At 41.3% G+C, this 27,196-nt stretch overlaps 1 protein-coding gene across 11 annotated transcripts; it reads right to left on the minus strand.

The window, feature by feature from the left end:
- Positions 1-714: 714 nt before the first annotated feature.
- Positions 715-26,511, minus strand: ZNF793 (zinc finger protein 793). 11 transcript variants are annotated; one of them, XM_012436709.3, is made up of 8 exons: positions 26,335-26,511; positions 24,949-25,087; positions 15,019-15,151; positions 12,415-12,435; positions 10,691-10,817; positions 9,813-9,908; positions 2,139-6,906; positions 715-1,782 (listed from the first exon to the last, which is right to left on the minus strand). In XM_012436709.3, the coding sequence occupies exons 3-7, from the start codon at positions 15,103-15,105 to the stop codon at positions 5,924-5,926; spliced, it is 1,314 nt and encodes a 437-aa protein (XP_012292132.2). In that variant the 5' UTR covers positions 15,106-15,151; positions 24,949-25,087; positions 26,335-26,511; the 3' UTR covers positions 715-1,782; positions 2,139-5,923. The 11 variants fall into 11 exon arrangements, with proteins under 11 accessions (XP_012292132.2, XP_012292125.2, XP_012292117.2 ...); XM_012436702.3 differs by having other exon boundaries at positions 26,266-26,511; XM_012436694.2 differs by lacking the exon at positions 26,335-26,511 and adding an exon at positions 25,720-26,255.
- Between the last annotated feature and the right edge of the window lie 685 nt (positions 26,512-27,196).

Genomic DNA, 27,196 nt, shown 5'->3' on the forward strand with positions numbered 1-27,196 from the left:
TTTATTATTCAACAAGAAAACATCTTCCTTTCTGGTCTCCAGCACTCCAGGCACATTCCCTGAGGGTGTTTGCATTTGCTGTTCCCTCTGCCTGGAATACATTTTTCTAGACAGTTGCACTATTCCATCCCTCATTTCCTTTAGGTCTTTATGCAGAGGTCATTTTGAGGGCTTTCCTAGTCACTGCATCTAAAATCTAACCCCCCTTCTATTTCATTTTGCTTCCTGCCAATTATCAACACTTCTCTTTCTGTTTACTATTTTATCCCCAGATCCTAGAACAGTGCCCCGTTCATAGTAAGCACTCAGTGTGTACTTGTGGGTAAATGAATACTTCTGTTTAGTGGAGAACTTCCAGCAAGCACATCTAGAATCTGTGCACTCATGGTACCCAGCAGCAAGTACGTGGCTTACTTAAATCACTGTTTCAACACAGTTGCCATCCTCACTCCTTCCTACTTTCAAATAAGAGTTTCCCTGATGACGTGGGTAGGCTCCAAAACGGCCCCCAGTGATCTTTGCTGCCTGGTAGTCTGGAAAGAGAAATTCCACTCACATGTAATTCCTTCTCTTTGAGTATGACTGGGACCTATGACTTGTTTCTAACAGAATGCAGCAAAGGTGACAAGATGTCATTTCCATAACGCTAACCTCAACCCTAGACCAAGCCAGGGTGCCATCTTGTTAGAAAATAGAAACATTTTCAAGGCTTCATTCCATTTGAAATGTTTTCCCCCTTTATTTTATGTTTTTCAAATTACAAAAGCAATATACAATGCAAAAGTATTTACACAACTTATTACCCTTCTCCACCAAGGAAACCAATGAATGTTAACAGTTTCATGTATATTTTTCTACACTTTTCTCATTCACATAAATTTCCACATGCATCTATACACACATAGGAGTTTTAACTTTTTTAAAAAATCGAATCATAAACATTATTATGAAATGTGCCCTTTTCAATTAACGATATATACCATGAACATCCCCACAAATTAGCAGAAGTCTAGCTTCCCCATTCCCAGCCAAATCTACTAACTCACACATTTGTGGTATCACACATGATTCAGTCATTTATGTATTTTCCTTTTCTTGGTTTTCCTTTTCCCTATACCCCTAACTCTCCCATAACCTACCTGCATTACCCACCTCCCTCCAAGTCAATGCATCCTCTTCTATACTTTTCTCCATGCACATAAAATCAAATAAACATATATAGATACCTGTTTATTGCTGATAAATACCTAGAGACATTTTGTTAACGATTTACAAAAATGGAGTCATATTTAACAAACTTACTATCTTGCATTTTTCACTCAAGAGAACATTGTGGAACTCCACTCAAGTCCTCTAGCATAGTTTTAATCTGTCCACCTTAATGGCTATATCAACATTCTATGGAATGGATATACTATAGATCTTCCCTTCCTCCAATTTCCCAACTGATGGGGATTTATTCTGATTCTAGTGTTTGCATTGGTGTTTTGTTTTGTTTTGCCATTAGGAAAATTTTACAATAAATGTCCATGTTCACAAGATCATCTGTCTTTTACGTACTGGGGCTTTTACTTCTAAGGGAAGATTCTCCAAAGTGACAAAAGTATTTCAGTCATATTACCAGATTTTTTTTTTTTTTTTTGAGACACAGTCTCGCTCTGTTGCCCAGGCTGGAGTGCAATGGTGCGATCTTGGCTTACTGCAGCCTCCGCCTCCTGGGTTCAAGTGATTATCCTGCCTCAGCCTCCAAGTAGCTGAGGTTCCAGGCACCTGCCACCATGCCTGGCTAATTTTTTTTTTTTTTTTTTTTTTTTTTTTTTTTTTTTTTTTTTTTTTTTTTTTTTTTTTTTTTTTTTTGAGACGGAGTTTCGCTCTTGTTACCCAGGCTGGAGTGCAATGGCGCGATCTCGGCTCACCGCAACCTCCGCCTCCTGGGTTCAGGCAATTCTCCTGCCTCAGCCTCCTGAGTAGCTGGGATTACAGGCACGCGCCACCGTGCCCAGCTAATTTTTTGTATTAGTAGAGACGGGGTTTCACCATGTTGACCAGGATGGTCTCGATCCCTTGACCTCGTGATCCACCCGCCTCGGCCTCCCAAAGTGCTGGGATTACAGGCTTGAGCCACCGCGCCCGGCCGCCTGGCTAATTTTTGCATTGTTAGTAGAGACAGGGTTTCACCATGCTGGCAAGGCTGGTCTTGAACTCCCAACCTCAGGCGATCTGCCCACCTCGGCCTCCCAAAGTGCTAGGATTACAGACATGAGCCACCGCACTGGCCTAAATATTACCAGATTTCTTTCCAAAAGAGTAATTTGTATTACTTTTCAAAATTTATTTCTCCATCAGCAATGTATGACATCTTTTGTTCTGACAGCTAAAAATGCTGTTACATAGTGATATCTGATTTTAACTTTAAATCTGCATCCCCAAATGACTACTGCAGATAAACATTTTTGGACGGGTCCATCGGCCACTTAGATTTGCTCTCCTCACATCTGTCACCTCATATTCTTTGCCACGTTTGGCTACTAGGGTTTTTTTCCCTGTCTATTTGATGAGTGCCTTCTCTCTGATCAGCTCTACAAATATTTACCCACAATCTATTATCTATTGACTTTGTTTATGGGATCTTTTGTCACTCAAAAAATTGTGCCTTTTAGGTAGTCAAATGTTTATTTTATTTACTTATTTTTTTCAGATGGAGTCTTGCTCTGTTTCCCAAGCTAGAGTGCAATGGCGCGATCTCAACTCCCTGCAAACCCTAGCTCCCCGGTTCAAGCAATTCTCATGCCTCAGCCTCTCAGGTAGCTGGAACTACAGGCATGCACCATCATGCCCGGCTAACTTTTGTATTTTTAGTGGAGACGGGTTTTCACCATGTTGACCAGACTATCCTTGAATTCCTGACCTTAGGTGATCTGCCCACCTTGGCCTCCCAAAGTGTTGGGATTACAGGGATGAGCCACGGCACCCGGCCTTCAAATGTTTATTTCTAAGTAGCTTCTGAGTGTCCTGTGTTGGTAAAGTTAGTCTCTCCCAACTCCTAGACTGTACATGTGGGCTCCTTTGATTTTCTTTTAAGAATTGTGTTGTTTGAAAATTTTGTCTTAAATCCACCCATAATTTACTTTTGTGCTGTTAATCCAACTTTTCTTCCTTCAAGATTAAAAAGTTATTGTTCCAGAATTCTTTTTAAGTAAACTACTCTTTTGCCCTATGGTTTGAGATTCCACCTTTTTCACATATGAAAAAATTCATATATATCAAAGTCTATTTCTGAATTTTCTGCTGTGTTCCATTATCTACCTGTTCCTTGCCAATACAATATTTATTTCATTAGAATGACTTCAAGTTATCTTCTGATATCTAGCATGACATATTAAAAATATTTAATTATTATAGACATATAATTGTATAGATTTATTGGGTACAAGTGATGTTTTGATACATGGTATGAGTTTTTTCATATTTTTTCTCAATGATTTTCAAAAAGTAATCATTGAGATTTAGTGTACTTCCAAAAGAAGTACATATCAATTATTAGGTGTTTCTTGTCAGCATGGAGAATGGCTCTTGATTTTGGTACCCCGCCTTCTTAGAAAAGTTAGCTTAACTCAAAAAATAATTAGAGTCTTGTCATTTATTGGTGTACAATCATATTATCAGTAAAAATGGATAGTTTTACCTTTTCTGCAACTTATACCAATTCATTTCTTTTTATTGCCTTCACTGGAACCTCTAAGACAATACTGAACTCCTGATTTTTAAAAATGCCTTTGGCATAATATATGCTATGAGGTTTCAGTTAAATTTTCTTATAAAAACCTCTTTAAGTGGTTACCATCTATTACAATGTATATTAACACATTGTATGAAATGCTTTCTCCGGATCTGTTGATAGTTCATATGATTCTTCTCCTTAAAGCTGTTAATTTTATTGATGTATTTCCTATTACTGAACTAGCTTGGCATTCCTAGGATGATTCTTACTATGCCATTCTTTGGGTATATGGCCGAATTCTATTTGCTAGTATTTTATTTATAATTTTTGTTTCTATATTCATGAGTAAGACTGGTCTGAAGTTTTCTTTTTTTCAAATATCTGTATTTGATTTTGGTGTTAACACTTATTCTGACTTCATAAAACAAACAAGCAGCACAGTTTATGGATTGTATTATATCCATATAATAAATAACACTGGTTCTGGCTGGGTACGGTGGCTCATGCTTGTAATCGCAGCACTTTGGGAGGCCGAGGCAGGTGGATCACCTGAGGTCAGGAGTTCAAAACCAGCCTGGCCAACATAGTGAAACACCATTTCTACTAAAAATGCAAAAAATTAGCTGGGCATGGTGGCACATGCCTGTAATCCCAGCTACTTGGGAGGCTGAGGCAGGAGAATTGCTTAAACCTGGGAGGCGGAGGTTGCAGTGAGCTGAGATCACACCATTGCACTCGAGCCTGGGCAACAAGAATGAAACTCCATCTCAAAAAATAATAATAGAATAAAAATTAGAAAATAAGTAACACTGGTATTACTCTTTCTTTAAGAGACAGACAGAACTAAGCACAAAATCATCTGAGCTTGGCGCATTTTCCCATTATAGATCTGTAATCACTTTTTTGAGTTTTTCAATGGTAATTGTTCTACCAAGTTTTCTACTTTTTATTGCAGTTTTCATAACTTAAAGTTTACAAGAAAAGCATCCACTTCCTCTGTTTAAAGACATGTTGATTAGAGTTGTATGAGGTATCTTTTTATCACTTAAAAAATCATATCGATATCTGTGGTTGTGTCTTCTTTTTCATTCTGAATCAGGCAATCTTACATGGAGGCAAATCTTTAAAAATGTAGATTCCACGTGGCCATTTATTTTCTTATATGGATGACATGGCAACTCGGGGACGCACACTTCTTTTCAAACATTGAAATAATAAAAACATTGGGATTTAGTGTCCAGTACACTTGCACGGAAATTTATATGAAAAAAAAAAAGAATATTCTTGAATTAATTTGCAAAGAGAGAGAAAGAAAAGAAATTCTCCTTCAGTGGTCTGTGCATGAAGCATTTCTGGGTTTTACAACCTGTATAGAATAGCATTTCTATGTTATTAATTTGCTGCAAGACATTTTCAACAAGACCAAGAAAATATGAACAGTGTACTGTATACCAGGGTGACGCTACAATTCATCAATAGTGAGTGTGCTGGGCTGTCAAGTTTACAGTGTTTCATTTACCCAACATCAGGTTCTTACACTATTCCTTAGCTTTATATTTTCAATATGAATAACTATATTTTAGTAAAGTTTTTGGCCAACTTATCAAAATACATTTTAAAAACACTGCTTTATTATTCTGAAGAGGATGATAACAACCTCTATAGCCATTTACATGCATTACAAAAAGGTGGGAAAATGTAGCTGGTATAATAAATTTTTTTTAAAAAATAGTGGGCCATGTCATTATTGTTATTTTTTTGTATTGTTAAGACATCAAAAGGCAATGATGATATTTAAAGTGGAAAAGTTTTGTGAATGGCATTCTATATATTATGTGACATGTGTCTATATATTATGTCACATGTGTAACATAAAATATTCACATTTTATGTTAAATTCATATTTACAATTCCAAAATAAAAATAGTGCTGACTGTATGGCTCACTGTGGAACATGCCATGGTATGCCTTTAAGTCTCTTCACAGATACTTTGTATTCTGTTGTTATTCCATTTAACACATTTTTAAACATTTACATGCCAGGGTGACCATGCTTATGTTTTATAAAGTATTTTCTAGAAAAGTCTGTATCACAATTAGATTATGATTTCCATGATAATAAAACACTGTCCAAATTCATTAAAATGGTAAGATTTCTCCTAAGGATAAATTCCCTACATACAATGAAACCAGATATTTTGCTCAAGGATTTCCCACAATTACTAAGTTTTCATTCCTGTAGGCATTCTTCCTAGCATGAATTTTCTGATGTCTACTGAGGTTTGGCTTCTGGTAGAAAGCTTTCCCACATTGATTGCACTCATAGGGCTTCTCTCCCGTGTGAGTTCTCCAATGTTTATTGAGGCATGACTTTTGGCTGAAGGATTTTCCACATTCTCTGCAACGATAGGGTCTTTCTCCTGTGTGCATTTTTCGATGTACGTTGAGGTATGACTTCTCACCAAATGATTTCCCGCATTCACTGCACACAAAGGGTCTCTCTCCTGTGTGTGTTCTCTGATGTTCTGTGCGGTGTGACTTCTGGGTGAAGGCTTTCCCACAGAAAAAGCATTCAAAGGGTCTTACCCCAGTGTGAATCCTCTGGTGTTTGATGAGAGTTGACTTATGTGAAAAGGCTTTCCCACAGTCAGTGCACCCATAAGGCTTTTCCCCAGTGTGACTTCTCTGATGCCTAATGAATTCAGACTTGTAGCAGAAGGCTTTCCCACACTCACTACAGACGTGGGGTTTTTCTGTAGGTGGAACCCTCTTCCGTTTGTACACGAGAGAATCACTTACTGCTGGTTTGTACATAAGTGCTGGGTTCTGGATGAAAGCTTTCTCACAATGACTGCATCCCCACGGCTTCTCTCCATTAGGTTGCCTACCACGGTTTATACACTGAAGCAATTTCCCATAACTGTAACAGTCATCTTGCTTTTTTGCACAGTTTCTCTTAAAACCAATCAAGTCTAAATTATGGCTCAAATTCTTTCCACAAGGGTTCCAGTTATTAGGGCTCTGGATTGAAGAAAAAAGATCGGAGCTCAGAAGTGATATTTTCCCAGACTTACTATAGTCATGGCTTTTTTCCTTGGCCAGTGTTTTCTTGCTTATGGCTGCACCTTGCCTCAAAGGCATGTCTTGCCGTCTTTTCCTCTGGATATTAACTTGCCAGATGTCTTCTGGAGAAAGTACAGTGAATCATCCTTATGAAACTTCATACCACTTGAGAAATACTCTCAAAATTTAAAGAGTGCACAGCACAAGAATACGAACATGAACCATAACCCAAAGCACAAACACAGGGAAGAGTGTTCTATGAGTAATGAGGATTCTGAAGACTAGCACAAATGGAATGCAACATAATCATAGAGTATAGACAGCAATAATTTCAAAGAAAATAGAATATTACAGAGCAGAGGTTGGCAAACTTATGGGGTCAGAAAGTAAAGGCTTTGTGGCCCATATGGTCTCTGTCACAATTACTCAACTCTCCCACCATACCATGAAAATATAGATAACATGTAAACATAAGAATGTGGCTGTGTTCTAATGAAACTTTATTCATAAAGCAAGTGGCCAATCAGCAGGCCATAGTTTGCTGATCCCTGTTACAGAAGAAAGAATGTTAAATGTTATACAGTACCGTGCTATCCAACATGTGAGTCTTCAAGTGGCAATTCTGGCCTTACTTGGAGTTTGTTAGATGTGCAGAATCTGAGACCTCACCCCAGACCTTCTTAGTCAGAAATCTGCATGTTAACAAGATGCCCAGGTGATTCCTCACACCTTAGGGCTTAACAAGCACTGGTACAGCAGTCATCCAAGGGTGTATCATGTTGGGCTAGTTACAAGGTAAATGGCAAAGCACTCTACGGTGAACCAGATAAAAGAATAAAATCAACAAGGCTAACTAGGACTTAAGCAAGAGTTCTTAACTTGGTGGGCAGAAATCAGGGGGCTTGTGAACTTTGATAGAAAAGAAATTATAGTAAGAAAACAACAAAAAAAAGAAATTACATCTTTGTTTTCACTGAGTTCTAACTACAATTGAACATGGCCTTTGACCATGGATGTGAACAATAAAACACAGTAGTATCAGTAGTTCCTGTGATTTCGTACTGTTTGTGGATAGTGTTATTTTCATGTCACATTGTTACGTTTACAATCATCTCTTCTTTGAGATCCTGGTAGTTATCAGACCTGATGCTAGACCTCATTAATATATAAATTAAAAAGTACATCTACTATTGTATTGCACATTTTCACAATATTTTGGCAACTATTTTCTACCTTCTTACTTTGATAATTACTGTACTTTAGTCATTTATTTTATAATCTTATGAATTTTATTGTATTTTTATATGTAGGAGTGAGGTCTATAGCCTTCAAAAGAATGCCTAAGAAGTCCATGGCACAAAAATAATTAATAACCCCTCACTTAAAGACATTCAGTCATCAAATCAAATAATCTGGGTCTGATTGTAGGAGATAACAGTGGAAAATTAAAAGTAGAGAGGGACTGGGCATGGTGGCTCATGCCAGTAATTGCAGCACTATGGGAGGCTGAAGCAGGTGGATTGCTTGAGCCCAAGAGTTTGAGTCCAGCCTAAGCAGCATTGCAAAACCCCGTCTCTACAAAAAAGAAAACTAGCCAGGTGTGATAGTGTGTGAATGTAATCTCAGCTACTCGGGATGTTAAGAGGTTGGAGGATCACTTGAGCCCAGGAGGTCGAGGCTGCAGTGAGCCATGATCGTGCCACTGCACTCCAGCCTGGGTGACAAAGTGAGACCCTGTCTCAAAAAGAAAAAAAAAAAGGCAGAGAGGAAGATTCAAAGCCATTTCTCAGAAGAAAAAAATCAACAAAATCACACATATGAATGGAACAGTTAGAATGAGTGGTAAAGGCAGAAGATTCAAAATGACCACATGGTAGCAAAGCTCTGGAATAAAACCAAGATGAAGTGTGGGGTGTGTGTGTGTGTGAGTGTGTGTGTGTGTATGTCAGGGGCAGCAAGGACAAATGGAGATGACTTTAGTTTTTGACACACAAAGAACAGGGTAAGTGCACACTTGTAGTGTAATCCACAGACTGGTTAAATGGAGGGGCTGGGCAGTGCAAGGGAGAAAAAAGGGCTCAACACGGCAAAGAGGCTGGTTGTGAAGATCATGTACTCTCAGAATGGATGAGTTCTTCGAGAGGGTTATATCACTGGAAACAGACCAAGTTATGAAAAACAGAAAATACAATAGTTCTTTGGAAGGAAAAGGCTGAGTTTGAGCCAGGTAAATAGAGAATACAGAGTAGTTGGAAAAAGGGAGGCTGACTAGACACATTCTTGTGGAATTTGCAGTTATGAAATTTTTAGAAGAGGAGAAGAAAGAAGAGCAGGGCAGCTGATAACCAGGATACCACATCTCAGGAGGGCTGAAGAGTACAGCTTAATTGAGAAAATCACCCCAGAGAGCCCCAGAAGCAAAAGTTCAGAGGCACCCCTAAGAGTGGGCCATCCATCAACCCTCAGGGTACCATGGGTATTGCTGGAATGTCTCACAGCTGAAGGGAGAGGGGCAGTTAGTCTGCGTGTTAATCAGCGGTGGTTAAGATGGTCCAGCTCAGCAATTTCCTTCACATCTGCCCACCCCAACATGGAATTCACTGCTTCCTCTTCTCTGATCCGACAGTCCTCTATGGGAGTGATTTAAATTTGAGTCCAGAAATTAGGGAAAGGATGGGTAATGAGACTGTATACGGCAGGTAGCTCTGAAGCATTTCATCTGGAAAGTGTCAGAACAGAGAATAGGAAGCAGGAAGAGGAGAATCACAGAAGCTTTTATTTGCAAGAATACCTGCATGTGAAAGATTCTGGAGAAAGACAGATGGACTAAGCACATAAGGGCAGAGATGCAATCAAGTAGAGGCAAGAAAAACACTCGGATGGGCAGTAGGTTTGCATAGAAGTGGAAGAGTCATTCATGTGGCTGAAGCTCTCGGAGGAAAGTCAAGGCTTTTAAGAGAATGCTGAACAAAATTCCAAAGGTGCCAGCCTGCTTCGGGACCCCTTTTGCTAGATTTATCACACTTACCCCAACAGTGGCAGCCCAGGCATGCTGCCTCACCAATCCATGGTGCTTCTTCCTGCTCCAGCCTGAGGATCACATCTGGTTTGGTGCCTTCGTAACCTGTTCCGGGGAAATGATCCAGGCCTTGGGCTGAGCTCCTTGGTCTTCAGGGCCTCTCAGGCAGCTTTAAAGGCTGCACAACAGACATTATACTTGGGAGGGGACTAAACACACACCTTGACCAGAACCAAAAGGAGTTAGTAATCCAGGACCATGGAAACTCAAGCCACACCCATTGAGGCAGCACAGGGTAAGAATGTATTCTGTGCTGCCAGACGCCGAGGTTCAAATCCTGATTCTGCTATGTACTAGCTGGGTGACTCTGGGCAAGGTACTTCACCTCTCTGTGCCTCAATTTCTAAATCTGTAAAAGAGTGGTACTAACAGTAACTAGCTCAACAGGCTTTTATGAGGATGAAATAAGTTAATATTTTTAAAGTGGCTAAAACAGTTTCTGGCACATAGAAAAGTGCTAAATAAACATTAAATAAATTACTAAATAAGTATTTCAGAGGTTCTAGGTACTTCAGTTCTTTGAGACAGAGTTTCACTCTTGTCGCCCAGGCTGGAGTGCAATGGTGAGATCCCTGCTCACCGCAACCTCCTCCTCTCAGGTTCAAGTGATTCTCCTGCCTCAGCCTACCCAGTAGCTGGGATTACAGATGCCCGCCACCATACCCAGCTAATATTTATATTTTTAGTAGAGATGGGGCTTCACCATGTTGGCCAGTCTGGTTTCAAACTCCTGACCTCAGGTGATCCACCTGCCTCAGTCTCCCAACTGAGAAAGGAAAGGTGGTCATTCAAACATAATCTGCATTGTATGGTGAAGGTGTTCTTACCCACTGAAACGAGGTTGCTATAGGTTTCCAGCATCACATCCCGGTACAGAGCCCTCTGAGTAGGATTCAGTCGGTGCCACTCCTCTTGGGTGAAGCCCACAACCACATCTTTGAATGACACAGGTGTCTGTTGAAACAAAAATGACATTAAATCATGTAGAAAAAAATGTTTGTGCAGGGCCAGGCATGATGGCTCATGCCTGTAATCCCAGGACTTTGGGACGGCAGATCGCTTGAGGTCAGGAGTTCAACACTAGCCTGGCAAACATGGTGAAAGCTCATGTATACTAAAAATACAAAAATTAGCCAGGCATGGTGGTGCACATTTGTAATCCTAGCTACTTAGGAGGTTGAGGTGGGAGAATCACTTCAACCTAAGAGTTGGAGGTTGCAGTGAGCCAAAATCGCACCACTGCACTCGAGCCTAGGTGACAAAGTGAGACTCCATCTCAAAAAAAAAGTGTTTGTGTAAGAGATGGTATTGATTTTCATTACGATTACAGGTTAGAGCTTATCATCTGTCTGGGAGGCCTTTTACATTTTTGGCTTTGTGTTATATATGGTGGGGAAAATGAAAATCACATTGGAAGCTACCTACCATTGCCATTCATACTTTGAGTCAACAAACATTGAAGACCTACTGTGTGTTTTGCCCAGTGTTGGTTGCTGTAGTCTCAGTCATAAAAGGGTCCTGACCCCAAGGAGCCCACTGTCTGGCACAGGGAGAGCAACATGTAAAACCATCAGAGTAACAGTGTCACAAGAGCTATGATAGCAGGACATCCAGGCTATGGCATATAGAGAAGTGAATGACCTGTTAAATTATTCAGGGTCTGGTTATTCCTCAAAGACCAGGGATATGGAGAGCTGAGACTTCTCTGCAGGAAGATGGAAAACTGCATTCTATGCAGGGGAGCAGCATGAACAAAGGTCTGGGGGCAAAACAGTGATTTTAGGGGTAGCAAGTTACTTAGTAACAAGAGAAAAATATGCAGAGGCTGGGCGTGGTGACTCACGGCTGTAATCCCAGCACTTTGGGAAGCTGAGGCAGGCGGATCCCAAGGTCAGGAGATCAAAACCATCCAGGCTGTCACAGTGAAACCCCATCTCTACTAAAAATACAAAAAATTAGCTGGGTGTGATGGCAGGTGCCTGTAGTCCCAGCTACTCAGGAGGCTGGGGCAGGAGAATTGCTTGAACCCGGGAGGCGGAGGTTGCAGTGAGCCAAGATTGCGACACTGCACTCCAGCGTGGACAAGAGAGTGAGACTCCATCTCAAACAAAGAAAAAAAAGCACACAGAGGTCTGCCACTAATTAAATGATGGACTTTAGGACAATGAAAACTCTATCAAAGAAGAAGTCTATGCAGAAAGCATATTCTAGAAGGCATGAGGTGAGCTGCCTGCATTCTATGTGAACTGGTATAATGCTAACTCTAACTGTGGAAAGTTAAAATCTATATTGTATCCCTAGAGTAACCACTAAAATCATATCGTGAGGTATACCTGATGTAAATAAACAGAATATGCTTTCTAAGAGCCTGCCTAATAATACTCCTGTAAGAAAAATCTCCATCGATGAGTCTGCTTTCCTGAGAACTCAGCCTGTATGTATGTACTAACTGTATGTACGTACAAACTGTACACACTTACAATGCATCCTTTCTTTATTCTAGGACAGTTTCCCCAGGAAGGAAAACTGGGCTACTTAACGTGATACTCACCTGGTAGTTGATCATTTTCTGCTGTGCTTGGAAAAAGATCCGATACCCGTAGATATGTTGGGGGAAGAAGATGGAGAAAGAGAAAACAGAGAACAGTGTATGAGGGACTAGGCCTGTCTTGGAAATTGCAAATTCCCTTTGTAAATCTTGTACAAAAATCCATGCTTTTAGCTGGGCGTGGTAGCTCACACCTGTACTCCTAGCACTTTGGGAGGCCAAGGTAGGAGAGGTACTTGAGGCCAGGAGTTAGAGACCAGAGTGAGCAATATGGCAAAACCTTGTCTCTACAAAAAAGATAAAAAATTAGCCAGGCATGGTGGTGCATGCCTATAGTCCCAGATACCCAGGAGGCTGAGGTGGGAGGATTGCTTCAGCCCAAGAGGTCAAAGCTGCAGTGAGCCATGATCCCACTACTGCCCTCCAGCCTGGGCGACAGAGTAAGACCCTGTCTCAAAAATTAAATATAAATAAACAAACAAACAAATATCCTTTATCTCTTATTTGTTTCAAATACTTTGAAATATTGTATAGGTCATAAAGCATAGACCATAAAGCATAGTTAGTATAGTATCTAAATGCCCCACACCCCAAGACATGTAATGATTATAAAAGGAAAAAAGGTAGCTTTGCCCTGGAGAAGCTTGGCAGTATCACTTAGTCAAGCGATCAGTTAACATTATCGTGTGCCTCCTGTGAAGGGTACAACATCCCTTCTGTGGTATTCATACTCCAAATGCATACCTGAACCTAATCAATGAGGCGACATCAGGCAAAACCATACTGAGTTACACTATACAAAATAAGCTACCTATACTCTTCAAAAATGTCGACCTCATGGAAGACGAAGGCTGAGAAACTGCTCTTGATTAAAGGAGACTAAAGGGATGTGTCACCTAAAGGCAGCATATGATCCTGGATTGGAACCTGCAATGGAAAAAGAAAAGGTGCCATAGGGCCAGGCGCAGTGACTCATGCCTGTAACCCCAGCAATTTGGGAGGCCAAGGTGGGCAGATTGCCTGAGGTCAGGAGTTTGAGGCCAGCCTGGGCAACATGGTGAAACCTTGTCTCTACTAAAAATGTATAAATTAGCCAGGTGTACTTGCAGGTGCCTGTAATCCCAGCTTATTTGGAGGCTGAGGCAGGAGAATCACTTGAACCGGGAGCCGGAGGCTGGAGTAAGCCCAGATTGCACCATTGCTTTCCAACAAGAGGGAGACTTCATCTCTCAAAAAAAAAAAAAAAGAAAGGTTACTATACAGTGACAAAGTGACAGTATTAGTTGACATCTGATTATAGACTGGATTATTCTAGTCTTTATTCTATATTAGTCTAGTTATCATGATTATTAAATGATTATAATACTGACTTAGTAATCAGTGTTAACTGCCTGGTTTTGAAAACTACTGGTTATATAAGAAAATGTTCTCATTCTTAGAAAATATACCCTGAAGTACTTAAAGGTAAAGGAGCATCATGTCTGCAAGTTAGTCTTAAGTAGTTAAAGAAAATAAAGAATAAGAATGATATATATTTATGACAGGATATAATCATCTATATACATATATATTTGTATATAGAGAGAGCACATGCAAATATGGCTTTATATAGATGAACCAAGGTAAGGAATACATAGGAGCCCACAGTAATATTCTTGCTTTTTTTGGAAAAAAATTTCCAAATAAAATGTTTAATTAAAAACAAAACAAAACAAAAAGCAAAAACTGGGCAGGCACAGTGGTTCACGCCTGTAATCCCAGCACTTTGGGAGGCTGAGATGGGCGGATCACTTGAGGTCAGGAGTTTGAGACCATCATAGTCAACATGGTGAAACTCCGTCTCTACTAAAAATACAAAAGTTAGCCAGGCGTTGTGGTGCGTGTCTGTGATCCCAGCTCCTCAGGGGGCTGAAGCAGGAGAACTGCTTGAACCAGGGAGGCGGAGGTTGCAGTGAGCCAACATTGCACCATTGCACTCCAGCCTGGGCGACAAGAGTGAAACTCCGTCTCGACAAAACAAAACAAAAGAAAATATGCAGTAGGTCCATAAATTCTGCCGCCACCACCATTCTGAGAATCCAGGGTCTTTTCTACTGAGTCAAAATGGAGTGAATTCATCACATTTCAAAAGGCCAGGTGAGGTGCCAAAAATGACAGGAGAGCAGCTCAGTCTAGAAAGATCCAGCAAGAATAAAGGAGCAGATTGGCCACACCCCATACCACAAGATAGCAGAACGCGCTGGGCTAGATGGATGTCCCCTACTCCTGACAGAACATGCCTATCGCACCTGCAGTGAGACTCTGGCCTCCCTACCTCTCCCTTCACTCTGTCTCCCTGCATCTTGGCCCAACCCTCCGCTCATCATTTAGCCAAGGAGTCCCCAGAAAGACTAATGTCTTCAGGTTGGGTCTTGCTCCACTTCTGGCTCAGGGATGAAGCTATTTCCTTTTATGTGAGAGTCTTTGCTCTGACAAGAGGTATGGGGCCTGGGTGATTCCTTCAGGAGGGAATTTTTGTCCCAAGTTCCCTTCTTCTGGACAGAAGGTCTTTAACATGGCCTGCCTGGGCGCTTACAGCTCCATATCTCAACAATAACTCACACTTACCTGCAGGGCTTGGCAGGGCCTTCTGTAGATGTTGTGACCAAGGTCCTGTGGCTCTGAGAGCTGGCAGGAGCTAGAGAGCCCTACCATGCAGCAAGGTGGCAGGAGCCAAAGGTCTGAAGGGCACCCAGAAAACCTGAAGGTAAGCAGATCCCATGGTGAGAGTCATCCAATCGTCCCTCCCCAAACACTCCCTGGGGCCTCAGGGGGAAAAGCCTGCAGAGCTGTGCAGGAGACATACCTGAGTAATGGCTCTGCTCTGGGACTGGGGCAGGGGGAACTTCCACAAAGACTCTTGTGTCTGAGTCACTCCCTGAGCCAGGGAATGACTCAGATACAAGCTAGAGGCCACATAATTCCTCTGACTGAGGGAATCTAGGCTAGACACTTTGCCTCTCTAGGCCTGTTTCCTCACCTATGAAAACAGAAAGAGGCTGTCAAAACAGAGACTCAGGAGCCAGACAACCTGGGTTCAAATGCAGGCTCTGCTATTTGCTGACGTGTGATGTTGAATGAGTTACTTAGTCTGTCTGTGTCTCAGTTTCCCCATCACTTATTTATTATTTTACCCTTCTTTAATTTCTGATGGAAAAAGACATTTTCCATGTATTTATTGGCCATTTGCCTTTCTTTTGTAAACAATGTTTATGCTCTTAACTTATTATTTTCCTGAGTTGTTTATTTTCTTTTTTTTTTTTTTTTTTTTGAGACGGAGTTTCGCTCTTGTTACCCAGGCTGGAGTGCAATGGCGCGATCTCGGCTTACCGCAACCTCTGCCTCCTGGGTTCAGGCAATTCTCCTGCCTCAGCCTCCTGAGTAGCTGGGATTACAGGCACGCGCCACCGTGCCCAGCTAATTTTTTGTATTTTTAGTAGAGACGGGGTTTCACCATGTTGACCAGGATGGTCTCGATCTCTTGACCTCGTGATCCACCCGCCTCGGCCTCCCAAAGTGCTGGGATTACAGGCGTGAGCCACCGCGCCCGGCAAGTTGTTTATTTTCAAAAATTAATTTACAAGTGCTCTTTATATATTGAGGCTATTAATCCTTTATCATATTTGTTATAAACATGTTTTTATAGTATGATATTTGTCCTTATTTTTCATTTGTCCTTAAACTGGATTTATTAAATTCCAAATATCAAGCAAATTTTTCTGGTTATTTTTAATTATCAACTTGTTGATTTTTTCCCCTTATACTTTCTGCTTCTGGTAGTATTTTTAGTAAAAGTCTTTCCCACAAGATTATTAAAATGGTCTTTTTAGCTTATAAGATTGGCAAAGATGCAAACTGTATCTCTTACATTGCTAGTAGGAGGGTAGGAAATCCAGCTTCCTGAAGGGCATTTATATCAGAATTTTTAGAGCGCACATTCATTAAACCACTCTTCAACCTCCAATAATGTGTCCCAAGGAACTAATTAGTCTCACTAAAGTAAAAGATAAAGGTACAAGATGTTCACCTCATCTTTGCTTACAACAGTTAAACAACTGGAAGCAATCAAAATCTGCCAGCAATAATTTATTATTTTTTTTCATTTATCTATTTACTTATTTGAGATAGGCTGGAGTACAGTGGCATGATCACGCTTGCTGCAGCTTCGAACTCCCAGGCTCAGGTGATCCTCCCACCTCAGCCTTCTGAGTAGGAGGGATTATAGATAAGCACCAGCACACCTGGCTAATTTTTGCTTTTTTTTTATTTTTATTGAGAAGACAGGGTTTCACCATGTTACCCACGTTGGTCTTGAACTCCTGGACTCAAGCAATCCTCCCACCCTGGCCTCCCAATGTGCTGGGATTACAGGCATGAGCCACCACACCTGGCCTAATGTGCTCATTGAATGCAACTAAGATCACCTCCAGCTGTAGAAATAGACTAAAATATGAAGGCAGGAAACAGTAATTTGATACATCTGGTAAAACTATAAGGAATATTTTCTTCAATTTCCTTCAACAAAAAGGTAAAATTAGTCTAGTAATTTTTCTTTTTGATTTAAAAACGTATTTTTTCCTACTGGGGATGCCTATCTGCACACAGAGCCAAGTGTGGCAGACAAAAATCAGTGCCACCTGTCCTGATTAAGTAACGAAATGTGAAAAACAAAGTTCCCTTCCTCCCTTAGCCCCAATTCCTCCCTAAAACTGAGCAACTATGGGGAGAACCCACTTGAAGATGAAGTCAATCATTATATTTCTTGGTAAAGAGTCAATCTTAGGCCGGGCATGGTGGCTCATGCCTATAATCCCAGCATTCTGGGAGGCTGAGGTGGGCAGATCACTTGAGGCCAGCAGTTCAAGACCACCCCAGCCAACACGGTGAAACCCCATCTCTACTAAAACCACAAAAAGTAGCAGGGTTTGGTGGCATGCACCTTTAGTCCCAGCTACTCAGGAGGCTGGAGAAGGAGAATTGGTTAAACCTGGGAGGCAGAGGTTACAGTGAACTAAGATCACACCACTGCACTCCAGTGTGGGTGACGGGTCAGTCTTGGAAAGCAGTAGTGTCCTGCAGTCAGTCACTCTTCTAGCAGCATGGCAGCCATCTGATGGGCACCATCTCAGCATTGTGACATGATTGTGACTTATACATCCTTATCATTAGTCCCCAACATTTGAAGTCAAAAGCCATATTTTTCCCATATAGATACCATCATCTGGATGCTCTTAAGTCACAAATCTGTGGTTAGAGAGATATAATCACAGATCTCTCATTGCCATACACAAAAGTGAACTCGGTATCTTCTCTCTCCACTTTTTCTTCCTCTTAGGCCACAGCTTCTACCTCCCGAAGCTGTATGTTTTAAAGTTTTGTCTAGCACATTAACTCTTATTACTTATTTTTCATAAATGTCCTAGATATTCTCAAATGTTTCATCTTCAACATAAACTATAGAATTGTTCTGTTGAAATTTGGAGCAAAGAGATCCCTTCTTAATATTGTGAGTAACATTGTACTGAATTTGTCTATTCATATAAGAAAATGTTGACAATTTTGAAAATTTTTGAGCCTTCCAGTTGAAGAACAAGCCTTCAACATTTATTCAAGACTTTCTTTATGTCTCAAAATGTCATGTTTTATGCTTTCACATGGGTACTTCAATTTTCTTTTTATATCTGTTACTGGATAGTCAACTGTGTTTTCAGTTACCATTCTAAATGGCATATTTTTATCCATTTAATTACTGACTGCAACTTTAAAAAGTCATCAATCCATTTTCCTATAGTCATTTTAAACCAGTCACCTTACTGAACTTCCTTAATAACTATAATGGTTAACCTCTAGAGCTCTTGGGATTGACAATTATTTCATCCACAAGTACAGTTTTTTCTTGTCCAATATTTATGTTTCTCACTTCATTCCCTGATTAACTGCACTGGCAGGTACTCTAGAAGAAAGCAAATTAAAGCAGGGACAGGCTGTTCACTTGAACGGGAACATATGCAGAGTTCTGCCATTACATCTGCTACTGACTTTTCACTTGAGACACAGAAGTTCTTATCAAGTTAAGAAAGTATCCAGGCTGGGTGCAGTGGCTCATGCTGGTAATCATAGCACTTTGGGAGGCCAAGGCAGGTGGATCATGAGGTCAGGAGTTTGAGACCAGCCTGGCCAGGATGGTGAAACCTCGTCTCTACCAATAATACGAAAATTAGCCAGGCATGCTGGCAGGTGCCTATAATCCCAGCTACTCTGGAGGCTGAGGCAGGAGAATTACTTGAACCCGGGAGTTGGAGGTTGCTGTAAGCCAAGATAGCGCCACTGACTCTAGCCTGGGTGACAGAGTAAGACTCTGTCTTAAAAAAAAAAAAATCCAAATTGTTCTCTTTTATTATGTTTTTTAAAATCCAGAACAGATGTTGAATTTTATCAAATACTTTTTTCCCATCTATGATGTGGCTATGGTATGCTCCCTTGTCCCATTAAAATGGCAAAATTCATTAATAAATTATTGAAATAATATTGAACTTACTGTACTTATACTTTTAGGATAAATTTCCTCTCAGTCATAATGCATTATTTAACATATTACTAATTTTGCATATACATTTATAAGAAGGTTGGGCTATGGTTTTCTTTTGAAATACCACCTTTTCCTGTTTTTGGAATCAATGCAACAATATTGGCTTTATTAAAAAAAAAATAGGTGGTAATGGTTACTTCCTTTATAAATTCCCTGGAAGAATTTATATCTATCTATCTACTGGTGACAGGGTCTCACTCTGTCACCTAGGCTGGAGTACAATGGCACAATCATGGCTCACTGCAGCCTTAACCTATCAGGCTCAAGCGACCCTCCCACCTCAGCCTCCCAAGTAGCTGAAACAACAGGTGTACAACACCACGCCCAGACAATTTTTATATTTTTTGCAGAGATGGGGTTTCACCATATTGCCCAGGATGGTCTTAAACTAAAGAATAGTGTGTTAGTTGGAAGTCACTTTAAGGCTCACTAAGAAATCACCAGTTGACCTGTCTTAATCTGATCATTGAGGTGGTTTACAGGAACTTTTTCAAGTGTTTTAATCTTTCACAGCTATTGATCTTTTCATTTTCTCTTCTTAAGGAAGTTTTACATATACATTCCTAGAAAATCATCCGTTGCATGTCAGCTTTGAAATCTATTAAAGCGTTACAAAAATATTTCTTAATAATATGGTTATTCCCCTTTTTACATTCCTAATTTGTATATCTGTTCATTTCCTCCCAACTTGATAAGGTTTGGTAATGGTTTATCTCTATATTATTTATTTTTATTGAAATCGGATTTATCAGTTTTACCTTTTTTCTTTTTTAGCTCAGTAATTTTTCTTTTTATATTAATTCGTTCCACTTCTCATACATATGTTCTAAATTTCTTGACTGAGTGTTTCATCAAGACAGAAAATAGAAACTACTGAAAACCAATCACAGTTGGGTATAACTCAACTGAGACACCACACCACATTCGCTCATCTAATCTTTTCCATCTTCAATAAAAAATACATAATGGCTGGACATGGTGGCTCATGCCTGTAATTACAGCACTTTTGAAAGGCTGAGGTGGGTGGATCACCTGAGGTCAGGAGTTCGAGACCAGCCTGAGCAACGTGGCGAAACCCCACCTCTACTAAAAATACAAAAATTAGCCAGTCACGGTGGTGCACGCCTGTAATCCCAGTTATTAGGGAGGTTGAGACAGGAGAACAGCTTGAATCCAGAAGGCGGAGGTTGCAGTGTGCTTTGATTTATTATATTGTGGTTAGTTAATTGCTGTGATCACATACAAAATGTATATTACTTAGGAAATATACATTAGGGGTAAAGGGCTATCATGCCCACAACTTACAATCACATGGTTCAGAAAAAGAAAAATTAACATGTTCACAGAGAGAGAGAGAGAGAAAGTCTCTGCACACACATCAAAATGTTAACAATTACAGTATGGGATGAAGGGTATAACAGGAATTTCTATACTACTCTTTTTTTTTTTTTTTTTGAGACAGAGTCTCACTATGTTGCCAGGCTGGAGTGCAGTGGCGTGATCTCGGCTCACTGCAACCTCTGACTCCCTGGTTCAAGCGATTCTCCTGACTCAGCCTCCCAAGTAGCTGGGACTACAGACACATTCCACAACACCCAGCTAATTTTTGTATTTTTAGTAGAGACGGAATTTCACTATGTTGGCCAGGATGGTCTTGATCTCTTGACCTCATGATCTGCCTGCCTCAGCCTCCCAAGGTGCTGGGATTACAGGTGTAAGCCACCACACCCAGCCTATTCCTGTAACTTTTCTAAATCTGAAATTATTTAAAATCAAAACCAAAACAAAACAGTAATTTTTTATGTCTGTGGAAAGTTGTGCAAGATAGGAAGATCTGTGAGATGAAGAAGAGATTAGCTGCTTTCCCATATTTCCCATATTGTCAGGTTGTATGTGAGGAACAGGCTTCTCTGCTTGGGAGTGAATCTACCAGGAGCTTAGAATCCCTAAGGCAGCCTCCGCCTAGAACCTTGCATTTGTTGAGTCACCACTATGCTTGGCCTTCAAGCAGCCAGCCTCTAGGGAGGCTCTTTTTCATTGCTTCATTCAAGTCTCTCTTGTCAATGCTCAGTGTCTAAAGACTAAGAGATTTTGACCAAGGGACTGAAAATCCCCCTCCAAACTACCTATTGAGAAGAATCCTTAACTGTTACCTTCATTAACGGAATCCTACTAGAAACCTACCTTAAAACCTCAAGGTCAGGCTAAGCATGGTGGCTCACACCTGTCATTGCAGCACTTTGGGAGGCCAAGGAGGGTGGATCACCTGATGTCAGGAGCTCGAGACCAGCCTGGCCAACATGAGGAAACCCCGCCTCTACTAAAACTACAAAAATTAGCTGGGCATGGTGGCACATGCCTGTGGTCCCAGCTACTAGGGAGGCTGAGGAAGGAGAATTGCTCAAACTCAGGAGACGGAGGTTGCCTCGAGCCAAGATCACACCACTGCACTCCAGACTGAGTAACAGAGCAAGATTCAGTCTCAAAAAAAAAAAAAAAAAAAAAAAAAAAAACCCCTCAGGGTCTAGTTCACGGTGTATGTTTTTGACTTCCAGAGAGAATAAAAGAAAAGAGGCAATCTCAGATGGCCAAGCCAGAACTTCAGGTTAGAATTTCTTTTTTCTTTTTTCTTTTTTTTTTAAAGACAGAGTCTTGATCTGTTGCCCAGACTAGACTGCAATGGTGCAATCTCAGCTCACTGCAACCTCTGTCTCCCAGGTGCAAATGATTCTCCAGTCTCAGCCTCCTGACTAGTTGGGATTACAGGCATCCAAATCCATGCCCGGATAATTTTGTATTTTTGGTGGAGACGGGGTTTCACTGTGTTGATGAGGCTGGTCTCCAACTCCTGACATCAAGTGATCCACCTGCCACAGCCTCCCAATGCTGGGATTACAGGTATGAACCACCATGCCCAGCCTTCAGGTTACAATTTGTCCTGATGTTCATGTGGTTTCAAAATTTCAAACAAAATTTCCTCATGGTATAAATGCCTTGGCTTCACATTATTTATATGATTCAAATGGAATCCTATCAAATTCAATGAATATGAGTCAATCAAGTGGATTCATAGGGGACATATAAAATTCAATTCAAATTCAAAAGCAGGCAAAAGTAATCTACTGTATTAAACCCTAGTTACTCCTGGGGTGGCAGGAGGTATTGACCAGTAAGGACACTTTCAAGGTCTTAGAAGTGATGAATATCTTGATCTAGGCTTTGGTTACAGGATTCTGTAATGTAAAAATTCAATGGGCTACACCTTAAAGATAAGCCCACTTGACTACATGTGCATTATGCCTCAATTTTTTAAAAGAATTTTTTTTTTAAACAGGGTCTCATTCTGTCACCCAGGATAGGGTGCAGTGGCACAATCATGGCTCACTGCAACCTCAAACTACTAGGCTCAGGGAATCCTCCCATCTCAGCCTCTCCAGTAGCTAGGATCACAAGTGTGAGCCACCAAACCTAGCTAATTATTTTTGAGACAGAGTTTCGCTCTTGTTGCCCAGGCTGGAGTGCAATGGCACAAGCTTGACTCACTTCAACCTCTGCCTCTGGGTTCAAGTAATTCTCCTGCCTCTGCCTCCCAAGTACCTGGGATTACAGGCACCTGCCACCACACCCAGCTAATCTTTTTTTTTTTTTTTTTTTTTTTTTTGTATTTTTAGTAGAGATGAAGCTTCACCATGTTGGCCAGGCTGGTCTTGAACTCCTGATCTCAGGTGATCTACCTGCCTTGGCCTTCCAAAGTGCTGGGATTACAGGTGTGAGCCGCTGTACCTAGACTGCCCAGCTAATTTTTAAATTTTTTGTAAAGATGGGTTTTCGCTATGTTGCCCAGGCTGGTCTCAAGCTCCTGGCCTCAAGCAAGCCTCCTACCCCAGCCTTCCAAAGCACTGAGATTACAGGCACAAGCCACTATGCCTGGCCAAAAAAGGAATGTTTAGTGACCTGGAAAAGCATCTGTTATATAAATGAAATTATCTTGATTCAAACTTAGAAATTCTGTTCAAACACAGCCACATCTTGCCTCTTCCCGTGGTGCTTCTCTCCGCAATGAATATCCCATTAAATTAGAGATCAAAAAGAGACTAAACTAATCTGTAAGGTTAGAAGCTAGGCGAATGCTTCCCTTTGGCAGAGTAGTGACTGGGAGGGGCATCATGGGGGCATGGTGCTACAATGTTGTTTTCTGATCTGAGTGCATTACCCAGGGGAATTCCCTTGCAACAATTCATTGAGCTGCATATTTACGTACATGTTTGCATATATCTTATATAACATAATAAAAGGTTTATGTTAAAAAAAAAACTTTTTAAAAAATTATTTGCTCTAAAACCTGACACTGAGCACAGTATAGGTGGTGAAGTGAATCAACTTGGAAAAAAAATACCCAAACTCCTTACCCTGGCTTATTACTTCACCCATGTTAAGCAGCTATCAAGACAGATAGCTGCTTTCTGTCACAGATTTCCATTCTGTGCAAATGAAAAACAGGGACTATCTGCCTTTAAAACCAAAACATGACCTATGTGGGTTCTGAAAGATATTACCTGCCTTAGCATTCAGCTGCCTTTATTCCTTAAAAGGCATTGTGCATTGTCTGAAGGTTACATAAAGATCAAATGCAGTAATTTTTTAAAGTTAAAATATTGTTTTGGCATTGCACCTTTTCATTAGAGTAATGGTAACTCAGAAACAGAAAGTCAAATACTTCATGTTCTCACTTATAAGATAATAATGTGTACACATGAACATAGAAAACAGAATAATAGACGCTGGTAACTCTGAATGGAGGGAGTTACGAGACAGGTACAATGTACATTATTCAAGGGATAGTTACACTAAAAGCCCAGTCTTTCCCACTATGAAATATATCTGTAACAAAACTGCACTTATAGCCTCTAAATCTATTTTTTTTTTTTTTTTTTTTTGAGACGGAGTTTCGCTCTTGTTACCCAGGCTGGAGTACAGTGGCACAGTCTCAGCTCACTGCAACCTCCACTTCCCACGTTCAAGTGATTCTCCTGCCTCAGCCTCCCAAGTAGCTGGGACTACAGGCTTATGCCACCACACCTGGCTAATTTTTTGTATTTTTAGTTGAGATGAGGTTTCACTGTGTTAGCGAGGATGGCCTCGATCTCCTGACCTTGTGATCTGCCCACCTTGGCCTCCCGAAGTGCTGAGATTACAGGCATGAGCCACCACACCCAACCCCACTAAATCTATTTTTTTAAATCTTATTTCTATTTTATTTGTAATCCCATCTCAGCCATTTTAATATAGTTCAATTTCAATTTCAGTGAAGAAAGGTTTCTAAAAGTAGCTTTAAATTTTGTTTTGTGGTTCTTATGGCTTTATCTTTTTTGAATTTTTCTGCCAGGACTTTATAAGGAACTGATTGAGGTTAAACATGGCCATGCCTAAAATACATAGGACAAGGCAAAAAGACTCTCAGAATACAATAAATTCCAAATCTAGTTTCTCTTCCTTTGATAATTTATTTTTAAGTTGAGCCTAGAAAAAAGTATTTTCTAAACACTCTCAGTTTGCTCTTTCAGCCATATCTTTTATATTATCATTTTATTTTATTTTATTTATTTTTTGAGACAGTCTCATTTTGTCACCCAGGCTGTAGTGCAGTAGTACAATCTTGGTCCACTGCAACCTCCACCTCCTGGGTTTAAATGATTATCCTGCCTCAACCGCCAGAGTAGCTGGGACCTTAGGCGCCTGCCACCACGCCTGGCTAATTTTTGTGTTCTTAGTAGAGGTAAGGTTTCACCATGTTGACCAGACTGGTAACTCCAGACTTCAAATGATCCACCCACCTCAGCCTCTTAAAGTGCTGGGATTACAGACATGAGTCACCGCATCCAGCCCACATTATCATTTTAGGTACTTACCCAGTAAATTTGTTTTCTAACCACAAGCAAGGTCACATCTATCCTAGCTGTCACAGAGTCAGAATGGATTGCCAGAAACCAGGCTCACTCAGGGGATACTGTCACAGATGCATAGGTCATTACCTTTGCCAGAAAGAACCTTAAAGGAAACATTAGGAAAAAATATGCATTAGATCCCTGACAAGAACAATAGAAGCCACATCTTTAATAACATGTTACTTTAGATAAGTTTAGCAGGCAATCCTTTCAAATTATTTTCATTATCGTGGAGAACAATAAAAAGGGGGTGTGTTCAAAACAGAGTTTTGAGATGGGCCTTGGTGGAGAGGAACTGGCTGGTATTCAGCTAAGGAGTGTCATGTGAGTGAAATGTGTTCCCATTATGCAGGCTTGCAGCCTCAAATCTGTGATTTTCCCATCCCCAATCTCCACATTTCAGGAGCCTCAACACCAAGCCCTATAAGCTTCCTAATCAGACACATAGTGTCCCCAATCACAGGCCTCCAGTCTCCAACTCTCAGAGGTTCTCATAGTCATTGATATTCCCGTATGTTCAGATCTGACCAGGAAAGACCCCAGGAAAGACTACTGGTCAGTAACTACAAAGCACACTGATCAGATCTGATTGCCAGTGAATTACACAGATCCCAGTCATGAACCCACACTGATCGCCGATGATATCCCAACGACTGGGGATCAATTGTTGATTCTCACACTCCCACCCCCACCCACAAGTGACAGTCCGAATCACCGAGCCTCATTGAGGCGTACCTTTTAAGGTAAGCACACTTGACTCTATTCTCCATTCCTTGATCTACAAAAGTCCAATCATTAATACTATCCGATCCTCCACCCATAATATGAAGGACGTCTCAATCACCGATGGCCCGAAACATTTCTCCAAACATTAATCACCACTGAGCCCCCTCATAACTGGACACCAAAGTTTCTACAGTCACCAATTCTAGTACCCAAACTCTTACTGCCCACAGAACTTAGAACCTCCGATTACTGATCCTCTCGGGCTTCGGTCACTAACCCTAAAGCTCTCCAAACCTGTGTCTGAAAAATCCCACTTGACCCCAGACCCATGAAGACCATTATAACTGACCACTGTGCACCCTGCAAATCAAGACATTTCACAGAACCCGCGTTTATTGATTCCCACACATTCCCAATCTATCTTCTTCAGAGACTGTGCCACTGACTCCCGCAAACCTCTGCCCGCCACCACTGAGGCCCCGCGAGGCTCAGACGCCCACTCTCTTAACCCTTCAGTCCCCTTGTCATTGAACCTTACGAGCACCCATAACTGACCCAGTCGGCCACCGTAGTCGCCGGGTCACTCTCCACCGGTCCCCAGGTTTGACCGTTTCTCAAACCGACCCTTTCCATTTATGCTGGATCCGTGCCCTTAATCCGAAATTGATCGTCCTGCCACGCCGCCTCACTGCGGTATAAGGTCGTCCCATCCTGAATGGCCGGTGCGCAGACTCAATTGCGACATTTAGGCTATCAGCCGCCACCCGGCAACATTCCAGAGAACAGGATTCTGGGTTTCTCAAAACTGCGATGGGAGATATGATGGCGGCTCCCGCTTGACTCTTACTGGGAGCGGCCATGTTTAAAGCTGTGCCGTACAACAGATGATTAAGCCCTTGGCTAGACCAAAAGATCAGGCTATTTTAGGACAGGGAGACGCAAGTTTCCCTGGGTCCCTAAACAGAGATGTCGTCTCTGCTCTTAACTCAGCATCTCAGATGCCAAAACCTCCTGCCACCGACATGGCGGCGCCCAGACTTCAGAGCTGAGCTTTCTTTGTCTCCAGCAGCCTCGTAAGATGGCCGCGTACATTTTTACAGCTTCTTACGTGCAATGGGTGAGGCCTCTCCGAGGAGGAGCTCCCCTATGACAATGTAAAACATTTTTCTGAGCTGGGTCTAGGAGTTAGAGAGCAGCGAAGAGACCTGGTTTTCTATTAGGGTGACAGAGGTAGCCTATGGAGGGGGCGTGACCTTCACGGAGAGGGCGGAGCCGCAAGGAAAAGGCGGGGCCGCCGCAGCAGTAAGAGATCTGAGTTCTTAGCGCATAATGGGAAGGAACTGTTGAAAGCAAGGTCTTTACGTAAGGAGGCTTGCCCGAGAAGCCGACCTGAGGGAAGAATATGAGTGCAAGCAGTTTATTTGGCAGGTAGGGGATGGAGAAGTGAGACGGGACAGAAGTGAGACGGGAGGGATGGCAACGAATA

The sequence above is a fragment of the Aotus nancymaae genome, unplaced genomic scaffold (assembly GCF_030222135.1).
Source record: "Aotus nancymaae isolate 86718 unplaced genomic scaffold, 86718_ANA_hifiasm-v0.15.2.pri h1tg000028l, whole genome shotgun sequence".
NCBI lineage: Eukaryota > Metazoa > Chordata > Mammalia > Primates > Aotidae > Aotus > Aotus nancymaae.